The 17,268-nt window shown below is 37.0% G+C and overlaps 1 protein-coding gene across 3 annotated transcripts in view; it reads left to right on the forward strand.

The window, feature by feature from the left end:
- Nucleotides 1-17,268, forward strand: part of RIMS1 (regulating synaptic membrane exocytosis 1) — a 628,464-nt gene that overhangs the window by 270,225 nt on the left and 340,971 nt on the right. For all 3 annotated transcript variants that reach the window (XM_055432968.2, XM_088840494.1, XM_088840495.1), the window contains exon 4: nt 123-134. In XM_055432968.2, coding sequence (XP_055288943.2) covers nt 123-134 — 12 coding nt within the window. The remainder of the gene's footprint in view (nt 1-122; nt 135-17,268) is intronic.

Consider the following 17,268-nt stretch of genomic DNA (forward strand, 5'->3'; position numbering starts at 1 on the left):
TTATACTTTAAAGTAACATATGATTGTTTTCTTAAAATCTACTTATTAATATGTGCCTTATTTTTATTTTTCTCTTCTTTTCTCTCTCCCTTCACTCCGCTTCCTTGGATGCTTTCCCAAAGGAGGACAAAGTGGTTAGAATCCATGATTTCTTTTCTATCACTTGTTATTATAATGTTGTGAATTTTATTAAGAGAATGTTTCACTTTCAAAAGAAATTAAATGATAGGAAGAGCTCATTCCCAATTCTCATGGAAAAATAAAATGAACATCTAGAAGAATTACAGAGTTTTATATTAATAGGCAAAGACCGGGTAATAGTCATGAAAATAGTGATATTTTAATATAATTAAATCATTATGAAACTCATTTGTTCTCTTAGCTCCCTGAGTTCTGAGGATGATCTGTTTGCCTTTAGGAACAGTAATGCCTAATGAGCTCTACCTTTCTCAACACTTTTTAGATGCATAGACAGATGATTTGAAACTTTCTGGTAGAAGAAATGGAATGCATTAATTTAGTAGAGAGGAAGGATCAAATTAAGATCAAGAGCTCAGAATAAAATGATATTTCTCTAGAACACAAGGAGTAGAGTTGTCATATTGAACCACAGTTTTGCTCTTTTCTTTTCCCTCATTCATTGAAATCGCTCCCTCAGGGGTTAAAAGGTCACCTTTAATTTTTATCAACCTTGGAAACCACAGAGGCTGTACTCAGTAAGATAGGAGATAAGTGAAATCTTTAATCAGCCTGTCCTTTGTATACATACTATACACTTCCATTTGGTGTAAATTACAGTTCCCCCCAAACTCATTAATTTCCCAGTATGAGACTGAGGCAATGAGCATTTCAGGTTCAATATATCAACTCAGCTGTCCCTGTTCGACTGTTTTAAATTTTTTTTTTCTGATTTTTATTTTATTATTATTTTTTTAAATTTTTATTGGAGGCTAATTATTTTACAATATTATATTGGTTGGTTTTGCCATACATTGACATGAATCCGCCCTGGGTGCACATGAGTTCCCCCTCCCGAACCCCGCTCCCACCTCCCTCCTCCCCTTATCCTCCCTCTGGGTCATCCCCGCATACCAGCCCCGAGCATCCTGTAACATGCATTGACCCTGAACTGGCAATTACATACTATAGTGCATAGGTAGTCAGTGTGACATTAAGTTGAACATTAATTTGTGTTTTTAAGTTTGTTGCTGGTATGTGTTATCAGTTTTTTTTTTTCCTATGAAAAAGAAATTAGGTTGAAAATTATGCAGTTTAATTATTTTCACTGTATTTGCTTGTAAATATGATGGTGGTGTGTGAGATCATTTTAGGGGTTGTTATTTTAATTCAATACATGTTTCCCACGCTATTTGAAAGTAGAGTGTTTCTATGAAAACTTTTGCAAGTCCAAATGGCATATGAAAGGAAGAACCGATTACCTCTGGACACATCTTGCTAACAGGTGCACAAAGTAAATCAGATAAAGCACAGATGCCCAGAGACACAGGTCAGAGTACGGTGGCCAGGGGCTGAGACCCCGTTGGGTCTGGGAAAGGAGCTTGGTGGCCCCACCCTCTCTGCCCTGGTTGAGCACTGCTTTGTAACAGCTCACTCTAAACAAGCACAGAATTCTGTTTTCACATCTCACCTTTTTTTTCCGTAAAAGTGAAAATCCTTTTTGCATTTCCTTCATTTAGTCAAAACAGGTACAAGCACAGGTCTTTCATGAAAGTAAAGTGGAAAGAAGTGAACTTTTGAGAAGTGGAGGACAACAATAGTGTATCCTATTAGAAAAAATGTAATTATAATATCACACTTTTGGTTTCATGAATATTATTACTTTGGACAAGTCTGAATTTGAAGTGTAGGTTATTTTTAAATCCTTTAAAAATAAAAGTTAAGTACATAAATAATGCTGATGTCATGCAGAACTGATGATAAAACTTTAGCCACTCTGGTAGAGCCCGCCAGATTGATTGTCCCATATGTGCTTGTTACGATTTCTGACTCTGTAACAAGAATTCAGGTGGATTTTGTGGTTCTCAGACTAATAACAAAATTAAAAGACCTATAAAATACAATAGCTTTCAATTATTTTCTTCACTTTGATTATAATGTATTTATCTTAAACCTACCATTTATGTTTAAGTAGTTGGTCATAATTTCATTAAAATCCTTCGTAGCCAATTAAGGTTGTTCGATGAATTGCTTTCTAGTCCAAGGAAACTGAAACCAGATTTTGTCTTTGTGTTAAATAGCTGAGTATTAAGCAAAGTAGTTGCTATTTCTTTCTCTATTCCTCTGGCATCTTTTATTTTTAATGGAGAAATTATAATTTGCAAATGTGTGTGTAGCGGGAGGAGGAGGCTATTGGTATGAGAGGAAAGCAAAGAGTCATAGGATGAATAAAACCTTTCTAAAATCAATCTCCATCTTATCAATGCAATGATAATGAAGTCTACATAGGTTGTTAAGTTGATGAATACTGTGACTAAAATACTACTATGTATGATATGAAGACCTAAGGTTAGCTAAGATATAAATATTTCTTCATTGAGTCCAGTGAAACATATTCATGATCCTATTTTTTTTACAACCTGGCAATATTTTATTTTAAAATTTTACTGTTAGTCTAAATCAGCTCTAGTAATTTAGGAGATTGTATACTTGCTTAAAAAGAAAATGGCTTGTCATATAAAGTCGGACACGACTGAGCGACTGAACTGAACTGAACTGAATTGACCCATAATAGTTTATAATAGATTATTTTATATTATTTATATTATTTTTATAATATTTATTTATATTATTTTAAAGCACACACTTTCAGAGATAAAATGGCAGTTTTTACTTCATCAGAAAGCCTCTCCAAAGTCTGAATACATAGGGGTACTGAGGATTTCCCCACAACCTGTTTAAAGTGTTTTTGTCTTTGTTTTATCCTCTGTTTGATGGCAGAGTATTGAATTTAGATAGCTCCTTTGGTAAATTAACAATTGGCTTTTACTGAATCTACTGAGTTGAGTTCTCTAAATTCAATTCCTTTAGATTTTCTGTAAATTTTCATCAGTATTTCCTTTTTGGTGAGGGCGATTGACTGTCAAATAAAGCAACTAAAAATGAACTACCTTGCTACCTTCTATTTAATCTTTATTTTCATAGAAAAGAAGTGTCATGTATTATAAGTTGAGTATTTTGTAATAAATGTAAGCAATATTCAGAAAACGGAACATGACCATTTTCTTAGCTATTTTATTTAAATGTGAAAACTAAACATATCTACCTTTTAAATGTCATGTATAAAAAAAATAAAACCTCTTTTTCTAACAAGATAATAATTAATGAGGGGCAGTGTTTACAAAGTCATGATTTTTTAAACTGGCTCCTCATACATTTTCATTGGTGTTTATTTATATAAGTATGCTAAATGATATGTTGATAAGTATGTTTTTGTAGAAAATAATTCATAAAATGTAAGGGTTGGAAGGAATGGGATAGCACCGACTGAGTTTGGAATTGGTCTCATCCTAAGGTGTTATCTGTGGAATAATTGACCCTTGACATCACAAAAAACTGCTCTCATAGACTCTGTTTTAAATGCCTAACTTGTTTTGTATTTTCTCTCACTAGGGTTAGATAAAGGAAAGCAATTCAGTAGAAGTATATCCATTTTTAAAAATTATTTGCATGATTGCATTATTTATTCTTATGAAAAGAACTCTCAGAATTATCCATATTTAGTCCATGGTATGATGAGTCATCTAGTCACGATTTTCCACATTCACTCTTGAAAAAAAATGACGTAAGAGTGTTCCTAGACTCACTTTCATGTTCCCTCTTTCTCTCTCTATTTATTCATTGTTTTGTAATAGATGCTTTGGTGATGAGTTTCTCTGTAAGAGTGTTCTCTTAGAGTTTCTGCCCAGAAAGATCGTAGGGGCCTAAGTAGAGAAGTTTATAAATATAGGTAAGCATATCAGTAAGGAAATGTCAGGGTACCCTGAGAGGAGGACATTCACTAATAAACGTAATTGATTAGATTTGTTAAGGTGCCACTTAGTGTACTGTGATTGTCCAGGTTGTTGATATTGTTGTTTAGTCGTTGAGTCTGACTCTTTGTGGCTTCATGGACTATAACCCGCCAGGCTCCTCTCTGTACATGGAGTTCCCAGGCAAGAACACAGGAATGGGTTGCCATTTCCTTCTCCAGGGGATCTTCCCAGCCCAGGAAACCTTCTGCATTGGCAGGTGGATTCTTTACCACTGAGCCACCAGGGAAGCCTGCTTGTCCCAGAGAAAGGGGTAAAACATCAAGTTGTAAAGACTTTTATTAGATAATTCAGAAAGTTTTTATTCCAAATCTGTTTTAAGAATTTGCTATACTGTTCTTCAGAACCATGAATCTTAATCTCTTGAATTTAGCCTTACTATCCTGGAAATGCTTGCTAATATTTAATAATCAGGAAGTTTATAGTCCTGGTTTTGCCCCCACTCTACAAACCATTTTTAAAATGTTTAAACAATCTCTTTCCAGAAATCACAATTGCACAACAAATGTTCAGTACAGATGCATCTTAGGGTGCAGAGAAAACCCTTCTAGTTTCAGGAAAGGGGCTGTGGAAGTCAAAACTCTCACAAAGGCAGACTAATCCATGGCAAACTCTCTGGTATTTTGTGAACCTACGTTGTCAGATCTGTTTCTCATTTACCTAGGAGTGGAATTACTGGATTGCATGATAGCCCTATGTTTAACAATTTGAGGAACTGATCGTTTTCCCAAGCAGCTGCATAGCAGTGTTTATGGCTTCCAATTCTCCACATTCTCATCAACACTTGTTACTTTTACTCTAGCCATCATGTTGCATGTGAAGTGATGTTATATCCCATTGCGCTTTTCACAAGGCTGTTTTTAGACAAAATTATCAAACTAACTAAATTTGATATCTCCAAGAATTCGCTTTGTATCTTACAAAATAAAAATGTTTCTAAGTTAGCAGTTTCTTGAGAATGAATTTTTTTAAGCTACCATATTCAAAGTATTAGGCATTTGGTTTCTTTCTTTAGTGACTCTTTATATCTCTTATGTTACAATTACACAATTACTTATTAATCTACATAAACCAATCAGAACAGGAGCTCTGCTGAGTTTAGGATAACTTGGAATCTAATATCTGTCTGCTTAGACCATCTATCCCTAGGATGCACACAAAGTTAGAGACTTTATTACCTTTATTTATTCACTTTATTAAAAAGACTATTTTTTAAACATGCAGTGAGAACTAGCAGCTTCTGTTTTTCCACTCAGCCATAGCCCCAAAATTAACACAGATATTTAAGCCCAGATTTTAAAAGATCATTCTTTTTTCAGTATGTGCAAGATACTTTTTTGAGTGATGTGAGTTTCCAGCAGTATGCAAACAGACCCACATAGAGATTAACTAACAACCAGACTGTTTGTCATCCGCCACTTTCCATACCTCCCTGTCAGTAGTGGACAGATTCCCTGTCATTGCTGCTGCTAGTGAGGAATAAATTTTAAGTTGCAAACAAAACCTATTTTATCTGATATTAGTATAGTTACTCCAGCTCTGTTATGTTTGCCATTTGCATGGTATATCCTTTTGTATTTGTTAAAATTTAATCATACATTTATCTTTGAATCTAAAGTGCGTCTCATATAAACGACATGTACTTAGGTTTTGGATTCTTTTTACTTCACTATAACAATCTCTGCCTTTTGACTAGATTTTAATGCATTCATATTTAACATTATTACTGATATGATCATATTTTTTCTCCTAGTTTACATTTTGCCTTTTATGTTTTTTGATTCCTCTGTTTCTCCTTTACTACTTTCTTTTGCATTGAATGAGCATATTCTAGGCCTGCTTTAAATATTTAAGTGACTTTTAACTATATTTGTGACGTATTTTCTTAGTGACTCTGGATTTTCCAGTTTGCAACTTTTTTTCTAGTTTTATTGAAATATAATTGACATGCAATGTATAAATCGAAGATATTCAATTTGATGGCTTGCTGCATATATCTACATATCCATCTTGACAGAATCTACTTCGACTTTATACTACCTTAATTCAAGTGAAAGATATGTTTTTCAAGATTTCTCTTTTTGATGTGGACCTTTTTTAAAGTATTTATTAAATTTGTTACAATATTGCTTCTGTTTTATGCTTTTTTTATTTTCTGGCCCCCAGGTGTGTGGAATCTAAGCTAACCCAGCAGGGATCAAACCCACACCTTCTGCATTGAAAGGCGAGGTCTTAACCACTGGACTGCCTAGGAGATCCCATAAATGTTAATTCTACATAGCTCTATTCACTTTTCTCCCTTTTTTGTGCTATTATTTTTATATATTTTTATGTCTATATATTTTACAAATCCAATAATACATTGTCGTAACTAACACTTTATATGTTTTGCCTTTTAATAAAGCCGACAGGAAATGAGAGCAAGTATATATTTGTAGGATCTGTTATGTAATGCTCTTATTTACTATTTTTGGTTTCTTCATTTCTTCCTGGGGATTCAAGACACCATCCGGTGTCATTTCCCAACTCCAATTCATAGTTGCTTCCATCCATCTCCTTTGTTCTGTTATTGCCAAATCTATTTGATTTCTTTACGTTATACGCTTAACAATGCTAGCATATTAATACTGTTTTATACTGTTTTTAAATAATTCAAGATAACAAAGAAGAAATATGAAATTACACTTTTATAAGTACCCCTATGACTATCTTTACCAGAGTCCTTTTTTATGTGAATTCATGTTTCTATCTACCCTAAAGACTTTCCTTTGCTGCTGCTGCTGCTAAGTCGCTACAATCGTGTCCGACTCTGTGCGACCCCATAGACGGAAGCCCACCAGGCTCCCCCGTCCCTGGGATTCTCCAGGCAAGAACACTGGAGTGGGTAACCATTTCCTTCTCCAATGCATGAAAGTGAAAAGTGAAAGTGAAGTTGCTCAGTTGTGTCCAACTCTTCACGACCCCATGGACTGCAGCCCACCAGGCTCCTTCGTCCATGGGATTTTCCAGGCAAGAGTACTGGAGTGGGGTGCCATCGCCTTCTCTGTAGTATTTCTTAAAAGTGAGTTTCCTAGCAATGAATTCTAGGAATTTTGTTTACCTAGCAATATATTTCACATAGTTTGCTGAATGTAGGATTCTTGGTTAACAGTTTATTTTTCCTTCTTTTAAAACTTCAAATATACCATCCCACTGCCTCTGACCTCCAATGACTCTGATGAGAAGTCAACTGTTAATCTTACTAAAAGCCTGTGTTTTGTGTGTGTGTGTATGTGTGTGTGTAAGATGAGTGTATTTTCTCTTGTTATTTTCAAGAATTTCTCTTTTCCTTTTGTTTTCAGTGTTTATTGTGATGTATATGTACCTGGATAATGGATCTCTTCGCATTGTTCCTAGCTGGGTTCATTGAGCTTCTTAGATGTACAGATTGATGTTTTGCATCAAATCTGGGAAGGTTCAGCTTCTAATGTTTTGTGTTTGGAAGGGATCTCTTTCTCTCTGTCCTCATTATGGCAGCTCCTATTACACATATATTCGTGTGGCTGATAGTCTTCCACATTTCTTCAAGGTTCTATTCATTTTTCTTCATTCTTTTTCCTTTGTTTTCACCAGGTCTCATAATCACTATTGATTTATCTTTATATTCATGAATTCTTTATTCTGCCAGTTTAAAACTTAATACTGAATCCCTCTAGTGATTTTTTCATTTTGAATCATTTTATTTCTTTAATAAGTTATGTATCTTTATCTTCTCTATTAGATGAGATGCTGCTTTCCTAACTTCTTTTGTTCTTTGAGCATGGTCACTTTAGCTCTTTGAATATATTTACAATGGTTTTTTTAAATGTCTTTTCAGGTATGTCAAACATCTGGGACTTCTCTGAAGAGGGTTAGTCATATTTCTGTTTCTTTGGATGCCTCATAATTTATAGTTGAATATTGGCCATTTTAGATAGTATATTGTAGCAGATCTGAATACTGATCCCTGTCCTAACTCCCAGGGCTTGTTTTTGCTTGCTTGCTTGCTTCTTTATTTGTTTCATGAGTTGGCTATATTATTTCAGTGAAGCCTATTTCCCCTGCAGTGTGCAGCCTCTGATGTTTATACTCACGGGCAAAACTTTACCATGTACGCATCAGTCTTGCCTTCCCATCAGACATGCTGGTGTTTTTAACCAGGCTGTCTTTAACCATCTTTCTCTTTTCTTGGTCTCCAAGTTAAGTCTTAACTATTCGGCTCAAATTGGAGCCAGTCTTTAAAACCTGTTCCATTTCCGGGCTCTTCTCTGTTTCCATAGTTCTTTCTGCTCAGCTTTTTGCTTGCCTTTTGTTTCCCTTGTTATCATAGAGCTGTCAATCTTCTCCTTACAGCTCAGCACCAAAATCTGCATTGCTTTTGACTGTGTTGTTCTGCTTGAATGTTCCCAACCTCTATTCCAGATAAAATCCATTCTCTTAGAGAAAAATACAGAGCTATTTCTTCCTGTGTTTGACTTGCCTCTTCTCCTAGTCAGAACTCCTAATCCTGCTCTGGAGCTAGGGTTAGGGACAGCAGCCTGCTTCTCTCGGGCAGACACTCCTGCTTCATGAGTGTGGCACTGGATGAGGTCACTAATTCCTGATAGGCTTGATGTACTTTTCCTCATGTGGAACCTCCACCCCATGAGGTAGCTGAGATAAGGGTGTTTGGGGTCCCACAGTCTTAGCCTGTGCAACAGAGGTAGAGTTTTAACCCTACAACTGGGAGATGGGTGAGGGAAGGGAGCCTTTGACCACTCAACAGCATTTGCCTGGAGGAGAGATTCTGCATCACAGAGCTGGAAGTGGGGATTAGGAGCGCTGGTGGCCTTAACTGCTAGGGCAGATGCTATAATGCTTGACCAGGGCTGGAGGTAGTGCACCCACTCAGGTGGAACTTCCATCTTCCTGAGCTTGGAGGGGAGAAGGAAGGAAGTGGGTTGTAGCTGAGATGCCACAGACCCTCCCTCACTGTTCTGATGGATTTTAAGTAGAGTTTCTTGAGTAAAACTTTCTCCATTTGTTATATGTCCTTTGGACGATTTCTAGGGATTTTAAATGGTTACTTTTGAAAAGTAATTTTCACCAGTCATGGAGAAGAAGTCTGAAAAGCTCCTCACTTTAAGATTCTAGAAATGCCTTTCAAAGCAACGCTTGATGGTTCTATGTTAAAACTCTATTGACTTATTAATTTATTTTTCATTTTATTGTTCATTAGTTTATACTTTCTCACATGAGGTTTTATATATAATTTTGTCCTTTTAGAATTAACTACTAATTGATTCAACAAATGCAATTTTGACGGGGATACATGCCAAGATGCATTCTTTTTGTTTAATTCATGTAAAATTATTTCTGTGAGCTTATTATTTCATAAATCCAGATTAAAACTGTGAGTGTGCTTATGTTGTTTTGATGCATAAAAGTATTTATGGGACACCACATTAAGGAAAATAAGATTCTCAAAAGCTTCCTCTTAGTGTACATGATAACAAGTATCATATAATTCTATAAATAGTCCTACTCAAACTTTTTAGTGCCACAATATCTGTGCTTATTTGTTTTAAAGCCACAAGTTTAATAAACTATGACTACTCCCCATATTCTACATGTTATTTTCTTTTTTTCATGTTAACATTTTTTTAAAACCAGTAAAAGCACCATACTTAACAGAAGTCTGTCCAAAATAAACATGCAATATAAACTTTCACATATTCTATTTATTAAAGCTACTTTGGAGAGATCTTTAAAAGTTTATAAAGTATGTTCTAAATTTATTAACATTGCATACACTTAAATATTTTTAATATGTTCTAAATCTTGTAGTCATAATTAAAGTTACACACCTAGATCTTAAGAAGCCATTGTTTTCATATATTTCTTTACCACATCATTTAACAAATGTATTTTTTGAGTAATTTATTTTGTTGCTATGTATATATACCTGCAATAGATATGTTTCTTACATCAACTTCAATAGCAAATATTTTGTTTCCAAAATTCCATTTGAACTGTTTCATAATGGAGGGAAAAAATGACAAATACATGTGTTGCCAAAAATTTAATTCTCATAAAAGTCAATTATTTTTATGGACTAGTAAAATATTGTTGTAACAAGGAATATGGTAAAAGTAGAAGGCTCATCTTCCGTGAGAATAATACTACACCACTGAGCTCTTCATTTGTGTCTGGGGAATTTGAAAATGTCTGTGCTTTTTAACAGAAGACCGAGCAGGCCAGCACCTGAGTAGAGTGTGCAGTTATGTACATGGACCAGATGTGATCATCTCAGCGAAATGGGGTACTTGGGGGCAGCAAGCCAATACTCAGGGTGGGGGCTTGAATAGAAGATCACAAAAGTTTCTTCTTTATTTGCATTTTTTAATGTTTTCCTTGTTCTGTTTGTTGTTGTTTACTTCTAGATGTGGTTAAAATTGCATTCCCTTCTCTAGGAGATCATTCCAACCCAGGAATCACACCCGAGTTTCCTACATTGCAGGTAAATTCTTTACCATCCGGGACACCATAGAAGCCCCCAAATTTTATTACTGATTACAATTACTTTCTAGTATAGTTTGGGCTTTCCAGGTGGCACAATGGCAAACAACTTGCCTACCAATGTGAGAGACGCAAGAGAATTGGGTTTAATCCTTGGGTAAGGAAGATACCTGGAGAAGGAAATGGCAGCTCTCCATAGTACTCTTCCTTGTCATGAAGAGGGGCTTGTGTAACTCAGGAAGCTATGAGTCATGCCATGTCAGGCCACCCAAGATGGATGGGTCATATTGAAGAGTTATGACAAACATGGTCCTTTGGAGGAGGAGATGGCTAACAACTCCGGTATTCTTGCAAAGAGAACACTATCCACCATATGAAAAGGCAAAAATGTATGACAACAGATGAGCCCTCAGATCAGAAAATGTCCAATATGATACTGGGGAAGAATGTGTGTGTTAGTCCTTCAGTCATGTCCAACTCTTTGCAACCTCATGGACTGTGTGTAGCCCACCAGGTTCCTCTGTCCATGGTATTTTCCAGGCAAGAATACTGGAGTGGGTTGCCAGAGCAGAGGGCACTTACTGATAGCTCAAGAAAGAATGAAGAGGCTGGGCCAAAGCAGAAACAATGCTCAGTTGTGTAAGTGTGTGGTGCTGAAAGTAAAGTACAATGCTGTAAAGAAAAACGTTCATAGGAACGTGAAATTTAGGCCCATGAAACAAGGTAAATTGGATGTAACAAAACAGAAGATGGCAAGATTGAACATCAACATCTTAGGAATCAGTGAACTAAAAGGGATAAGAATGGCAGAATTTAATTCAGATGACCATTATATCTACTATGTAGGCAAGAACCCCTTAGAAGAAATGGAGTACCCTCATCATTAACAAAAGAATCAGAAATGCAGTATTTGGGTGCAACCTCAAAAATGACAGAATGATCTCAGTTTGTTTCCAAGGAAAACCATTCAACATCACAGTAATCGAAGTCTATACCCCAACCACAAATGCTGAAGAAGCTGAAGTTGAACACTTCTATAAAGACCTGCAAGACCTTCTAGAACTAACACACACACACACACACACACACAAATGTCCTTTTCACCAGGGGGACTGGAATGCAAAAGTAGGAAGTAACGAGATACTTGGAGTAACAAGCAAGTTTGGATTTGGAGTACAAAATGAAACAGGGCAAAGGCTAACAGAGTCTTGCCAAGAGAATGCACTGGCCATAGCAAACATCCTCTTCCAACAACACAAGAGACAACTGTATACATGAACATCACCAGATGGACAAAAATGAAATCAGATTGATTATGTTCTTTGCAGTTGGAGATGGAAAAGCTCTATACAGCTTTTCAGCAAAAACAAGACCTGGAGCTTACTGTGACCCTAGATTATGAGCTCCTTATTGCCAAATTGAGGATCACATTGAAGAAAGTAGGGAAAACCACTAGGCCATTCAGGTATGAGCTAAATCAAATCCCTTATGATTATACAATAGAGGTGACAAATAGATTCAAGGGATTAGATCTTGTAGAAAAAGTGCTTGAAGAACTATGGACTTTACCCGATGAAAAGGACATTTGTGTGTGTGTGTGTGTGTGTGTGTGTGTGTGTGTTAATTCTAGAAGATCTTGCAGGTCTTCATAGAACTATTCAAATTCAGCTTATTCAGCATTAGTGGTTGGGGTATAGACTTGGATTACTGTGATGTTGAATGGTTTTCCCTGGAAACAAACTGAGATCATTCTGTACATAATATTGTACAGGAGACAGTGAACAAAATCATCCCCAAGAAAAAGAAAAGAAAGAATGCAAAGTGGTTGTCCAAGGAAGCTTTACAAATAGCAGAGGTGAATAGAAGTGAAAGGCAAGGGAGAAAGGGAAAGATATACCCAACTGAATGCGGAGTTCCAAAGAATAGCAAGGAGATATAAGGAGCCCTTCTTCAAACGAACAATGTAAAAACTAGAGGAAAACAACAGAATGGGGAAGACTAGAGATCTCTTTAAGGAAATTGGAAATATCAAAAGAATATTTCATGCAAGGATGGGCACAATAAAGGACAGAAACTGTAAGGACTTACAAACCAGAGGAGATTAAGAAACAGTGGCAAGATACACAGAAGAAGTGTACCAAAAAAAAGGTCTTAATGACCGGGCTAATCACGATAATGTGGTCATTCATCTAGAGCCAAATATCCTTGCATGTGCAGTCAAGTGGGCCTTAGGAAGCATTACGACAAACAAAGCTAGTGAAGGTGATAGGATTCCAGATAGGCTATTTAAAATCCTAAAAATGATGCTGTTAAAGTGCTGCTATTAATATGTCAGCAAATTTGAAAAACTCAGCAGTGGCCACCAGACTGGTATAGGTTTCTTTTCACTCCAATTCCAGAGAAGGACAATGCCAAAGAAGGTTCCAACTACTGCACAACTGCACTCATTTTACAGGCTAGCAAGGTAATGGTCAAAATCCTTCAAGCTAGGCTTCAACATTACATGAACAGAGAACTTTGAGAAGTACAAGCTGGGTTTATAAAAGGCCGAGGAGCCAGAGATCAAATAACCAACATTCATTGGATCATGGAAAAATCAAGGGAATTCCAGAAAAACTTCTGATTTCTTAAATAGATTAAAGCAATTGACTGTGTGGATCACAACTGTGGAAAATTCTTAAGGGGCAGCAATACCAGACTACCTTACCTGCCTCCTGAGAAACCTGTATGCAGGTCAAGAAGCAACAGTTAGACACAGACATAGAACAGACTGGTTCAAAATTGGGAAAGGAAAACAACAAGCCTGTATATTGTCACCCTGATTATTTAACTTATATGCAGACTACATCATGCAAAATGCTGGACTGGATGAAGTACAGCTGAAATAAAGATTGTCACGAGAAATGTCAATAACCTCAGATGTGCAGATGACACCACCCTAATGGCAGAAAGTGAAGAGGAATTAAAGAGCTTCTTGATAAAGGTGAAAGAGGAGAGAGAGAAAGCTGGCTTAAAGCCCAACATTCAGAAAACTGAGATCATGGCATCCAATCCCGTCACTTCATGGCAAATAAATGGGGAAACAATGGAAACCATGATAAACTATACTTTCTTGGGCTCCAAAATCACTGCAAATGGTGACAGTAGCCATAAAATTAAAAGACTAAGGCTTCTTGGAAGGAAAATTATGACAAACCTAGACTGCCTATTAAAAAGCAGAGACATTACTTTGCTGACAAAGGTCCGTCTAGTCAAAGCTATGGTTTTCCAGTAGTCATGTACGGATGTGTGAGTTGGGCAATATAAAAGGCTGAGCAGCAAAGAATTGATTCCTTTGAACCTGTGATGCTAGAGAAGACTCTTGAGAATCCCTTGGACAGCAAGGAGATCAAACCAGTCAATCCTAAAGGGAATAAACACTGAATATTCATTGGGAAACCTGTATGCAGGTCAGGAAGCAACAGTTAGAACTGGACATGGAACAACAGACTGGTTCCAAATAGGAAAAGGTGTACGTCAAGGTTGTATATTGTCACCTTGCTTATTTAACTTATATGCAGAGTACATCATGAGGAATGCTGGGCTGGAAGAAGCACAAGCTGGAATCAAGAATGCTGGGAGAAATATCAATAACCTCAGATATGCAGATGGCACTACCCTTATGGCAGAGAGTGAAGAGGAACTCAAAAGCCTCTTGATGAAAGTGAAAGAGAAGAGTGAAAAGGTTCACTTCATGAGAAATAGATGGAAAAACAGTGGAGACAGTGTCAGACTTTATTTTTTTGTGCTCCAAAATCACTGCAGATGCTGATTGCAGCCAGGAAATTAAAAGACGCTTGCTCCTTGGAAGGAAAGGTATGACCAACCTTGATAGTATATTAAAAAGCAGAGACATTACTTTGCCAACCAAGGTCCGTCTAGTTAAGGCAATGGTTTTTCCCGTGGTCATGTATGGATGTGAGAGTTGGACTGTGAAGAAAGCTGATCGCCGAAGAATCGATGCTTTTGAACTGTGCTGTTGGAGAAGACTCTTGAGAGTCCCTTATACTGCAAGGAGATCCAACCAATCCATTCTAAAGGAGATCAATCCTGGATGTTCATTGGAGGGACTGATGCTAAAGCTGAAGCTGCAATACTTTGGCCACCTCATGCGACGAGTTGACTCACTGGAAAAGACTCTGATGCTGGGAAAGGTTGGGGGCGGGAGGAGAAGGGGACGACGGAGAATGAGATGGCTGGATGGCATCACCGACTCTGTGGACATGAGTTTGAGTGTACTCCGGGAGTTGGTGATGGACAGGGAGGCCTGGCATGCTGTGATTCATGGGGTCGCGGAGAGTCGGACACGACTGAGCGACTGAACTGAACTGAACTGATTCATTGGAAGGATTGATGCTGAAGCTGAAGCTCCAATACTTGGCCACCTGATGTGAAGAACAGACTCATTGTTTTGAAAAGGCCCTATGCTGTGGAAGACTGAGGGCAGGAGGAGAAGGGAATGACAGAAGACTAGATGGTTGGATGGCATCACTGACTCAGTGGACATAAGTTTGAGCAAACTCCAGGAGACAATGAAGGGCAGGGAAGCCTGGTGTGCTGCAGTTCATGGGGATGCAAAGAATTGGGCATGACTGAGTGACTGAACAACAATAAGACTGTTTATCAGAGACATCAACAAATGGTTTTCTCAATAGTCATGAATGTATGTAAGAACTGGAGCATAAAGAAGCCTGAGTGCTGAAAAATTGGTGCTTTCAAATTATGTTGGAGAAGACTCTTGAGAGTCCCTTGGATTGCAAGGAGATCAAGCCAGTCAGTTCTAAAGGAATCAGCCATGAATATTCATTGAAAGGACTAATACTGAAGCTGAAACTCCACCTGATGTGAAGAGCTGACTCACTGGAAAAGACCCTAATGCAGGGGAAGACTGAGGGCAGGGGCAGAAGAGGGCGACAGAGGATGATATGGCTTGGTAGCATCACCAGCTCAATGGACATGAATTAGAGCAAACCCTGGGAGACAGTGGAAGACAGAGGAGTCTGTTGAGCTGTAGTCCATGGGTTCACACAGAGTCAGACAGAACTAAGCCACTGAACTACAGCACCAACACAATTACTTTATTTGCATGGTAAGACTATATCTTCTTATATCTATATATTCTTCTTATATTTATATGGTTTAGTTCTTAGCAGTTAAGATTATTCAGTTCATTTCAGTTCGGTCGCTCAGTCGTGTCCGACTCTCCGCGACCCCATGAATCACAGCACGCCAGGCCTCCCTGTCCATCACCAACTCCCGGAGTACAGAGATGCCTAAATTGTTATTAGATACATAAAATATTTATTTGGGGTTTTGTAGAGAAGATTCATCCATCGTGTTACTAATTAATAATACTATTAATTTCTCTGAATGTATCTTGCTCCTTTATATTTTGATATCTTTGCTTAGGTTCTTTCTGTACTAAAATAATCTTTCCATATAAAGCACTCCCCACAAGGGTCTCAGGCAGAGTTAGATTGTTCTGCACTTTTTATACATCTAAATTATAACATGCTCCACTTTGATTTATGTTTCTTGTAGGCAAGGAAATATTAAATACTCTTTTAATGCTCAGTGATGTGGACACTGCTGGACACACATTAGGTATCCGATTCATATTTGTTAGAAAAACATGAATTCAATGAGATAACAAATAATTTCTCTCCAACTCTGACATTTTCTATGTCTGAAATATTAGCATCAGTAGGTGCAGCAAATCCTTCCTAGAAACTAGCTAGTGTTTACCCGGCATGTCGTTCTCCAGCCCCAGATCACAGGCCTAATTCATGTGCAGTTTATATCAGAGAATCCACAGCAGCCTTAGCATTTGCTGGTGTCAGCCCAGCTCAGCCTGTAATTCATCATCCTTCTGGATAACAGTATCACCATTATCCCTGAACTATTTCAGGAAACACATCAACATTGTCACCCAACTCAGTCTTTTCTTTCTGTTTACCAGAATAATATGTTCTCCTTATTTTTATTTGAGTTCTCTATTCTCTTGAAAATTAAAGAATGAAAGACTATCTCCCTGCCTTTCTTGTAAATTAAGTACAAGGAGGAACTTCTCATTCTACCTGATGTCTGACTCACTTGATTTCTCAATTTTTGCTTTATTTTCAGTTTTTCATAAAAAGGTAAAGTTGGGGTATTAAGGTGAATTGCAAGACATAGTTTAAAGATAATCAGGGATTGTGTGAAATAAATCAAGAAGTTATATAATGAACACAACTGTATTTATACTTCAAAATTATTCTTTAAAATGGAAAACAATTTTGATGATGTCATAAAACTTGGTTTATAATCAATATCAAAGAAAAAGGTACAAAGACAGGATCAATGTCTCTGTCTAATTGATGTTCCCATTTGCTTGTGTGTGTTTCTGATCGTATTACATGCTGCACACACTAACTACTTCCTTGGTCATTGTTTCTCAGCTGTCTGACTTGCCCCTCTTTCTATCATATGTATATTAAATTTCCTGCACCCATCTCTTCATATTTTTTACATCATCTTCACTAGTTTTCATTGCTAATGGTTCTCAGAATCTCAAAGCTCTTTTTATATAATTATCCCTTCATGTGAATTTTGAATTACCCAAAAGCAAAATTTTTAAATCAGATTGTCTTGTTTCCATGGAACACATATTTTCTCAAAACTCCTT

Source organism: Moschus berezovskii, chromosome 10 (assembly GCF_049115385.1).
Source record: "Moschus berezovskii isolate FMDL1 chromosome 10, NW_MosBer_1.0, whole genome shotgun sequence".
In the NCBI taxonomy this organism is placed as follows: Eukaryota; Metazoa; Chordata; class Mammalia; order Artiodactyla; family Moschidae; genus Moschus; species Moschus berezovskii.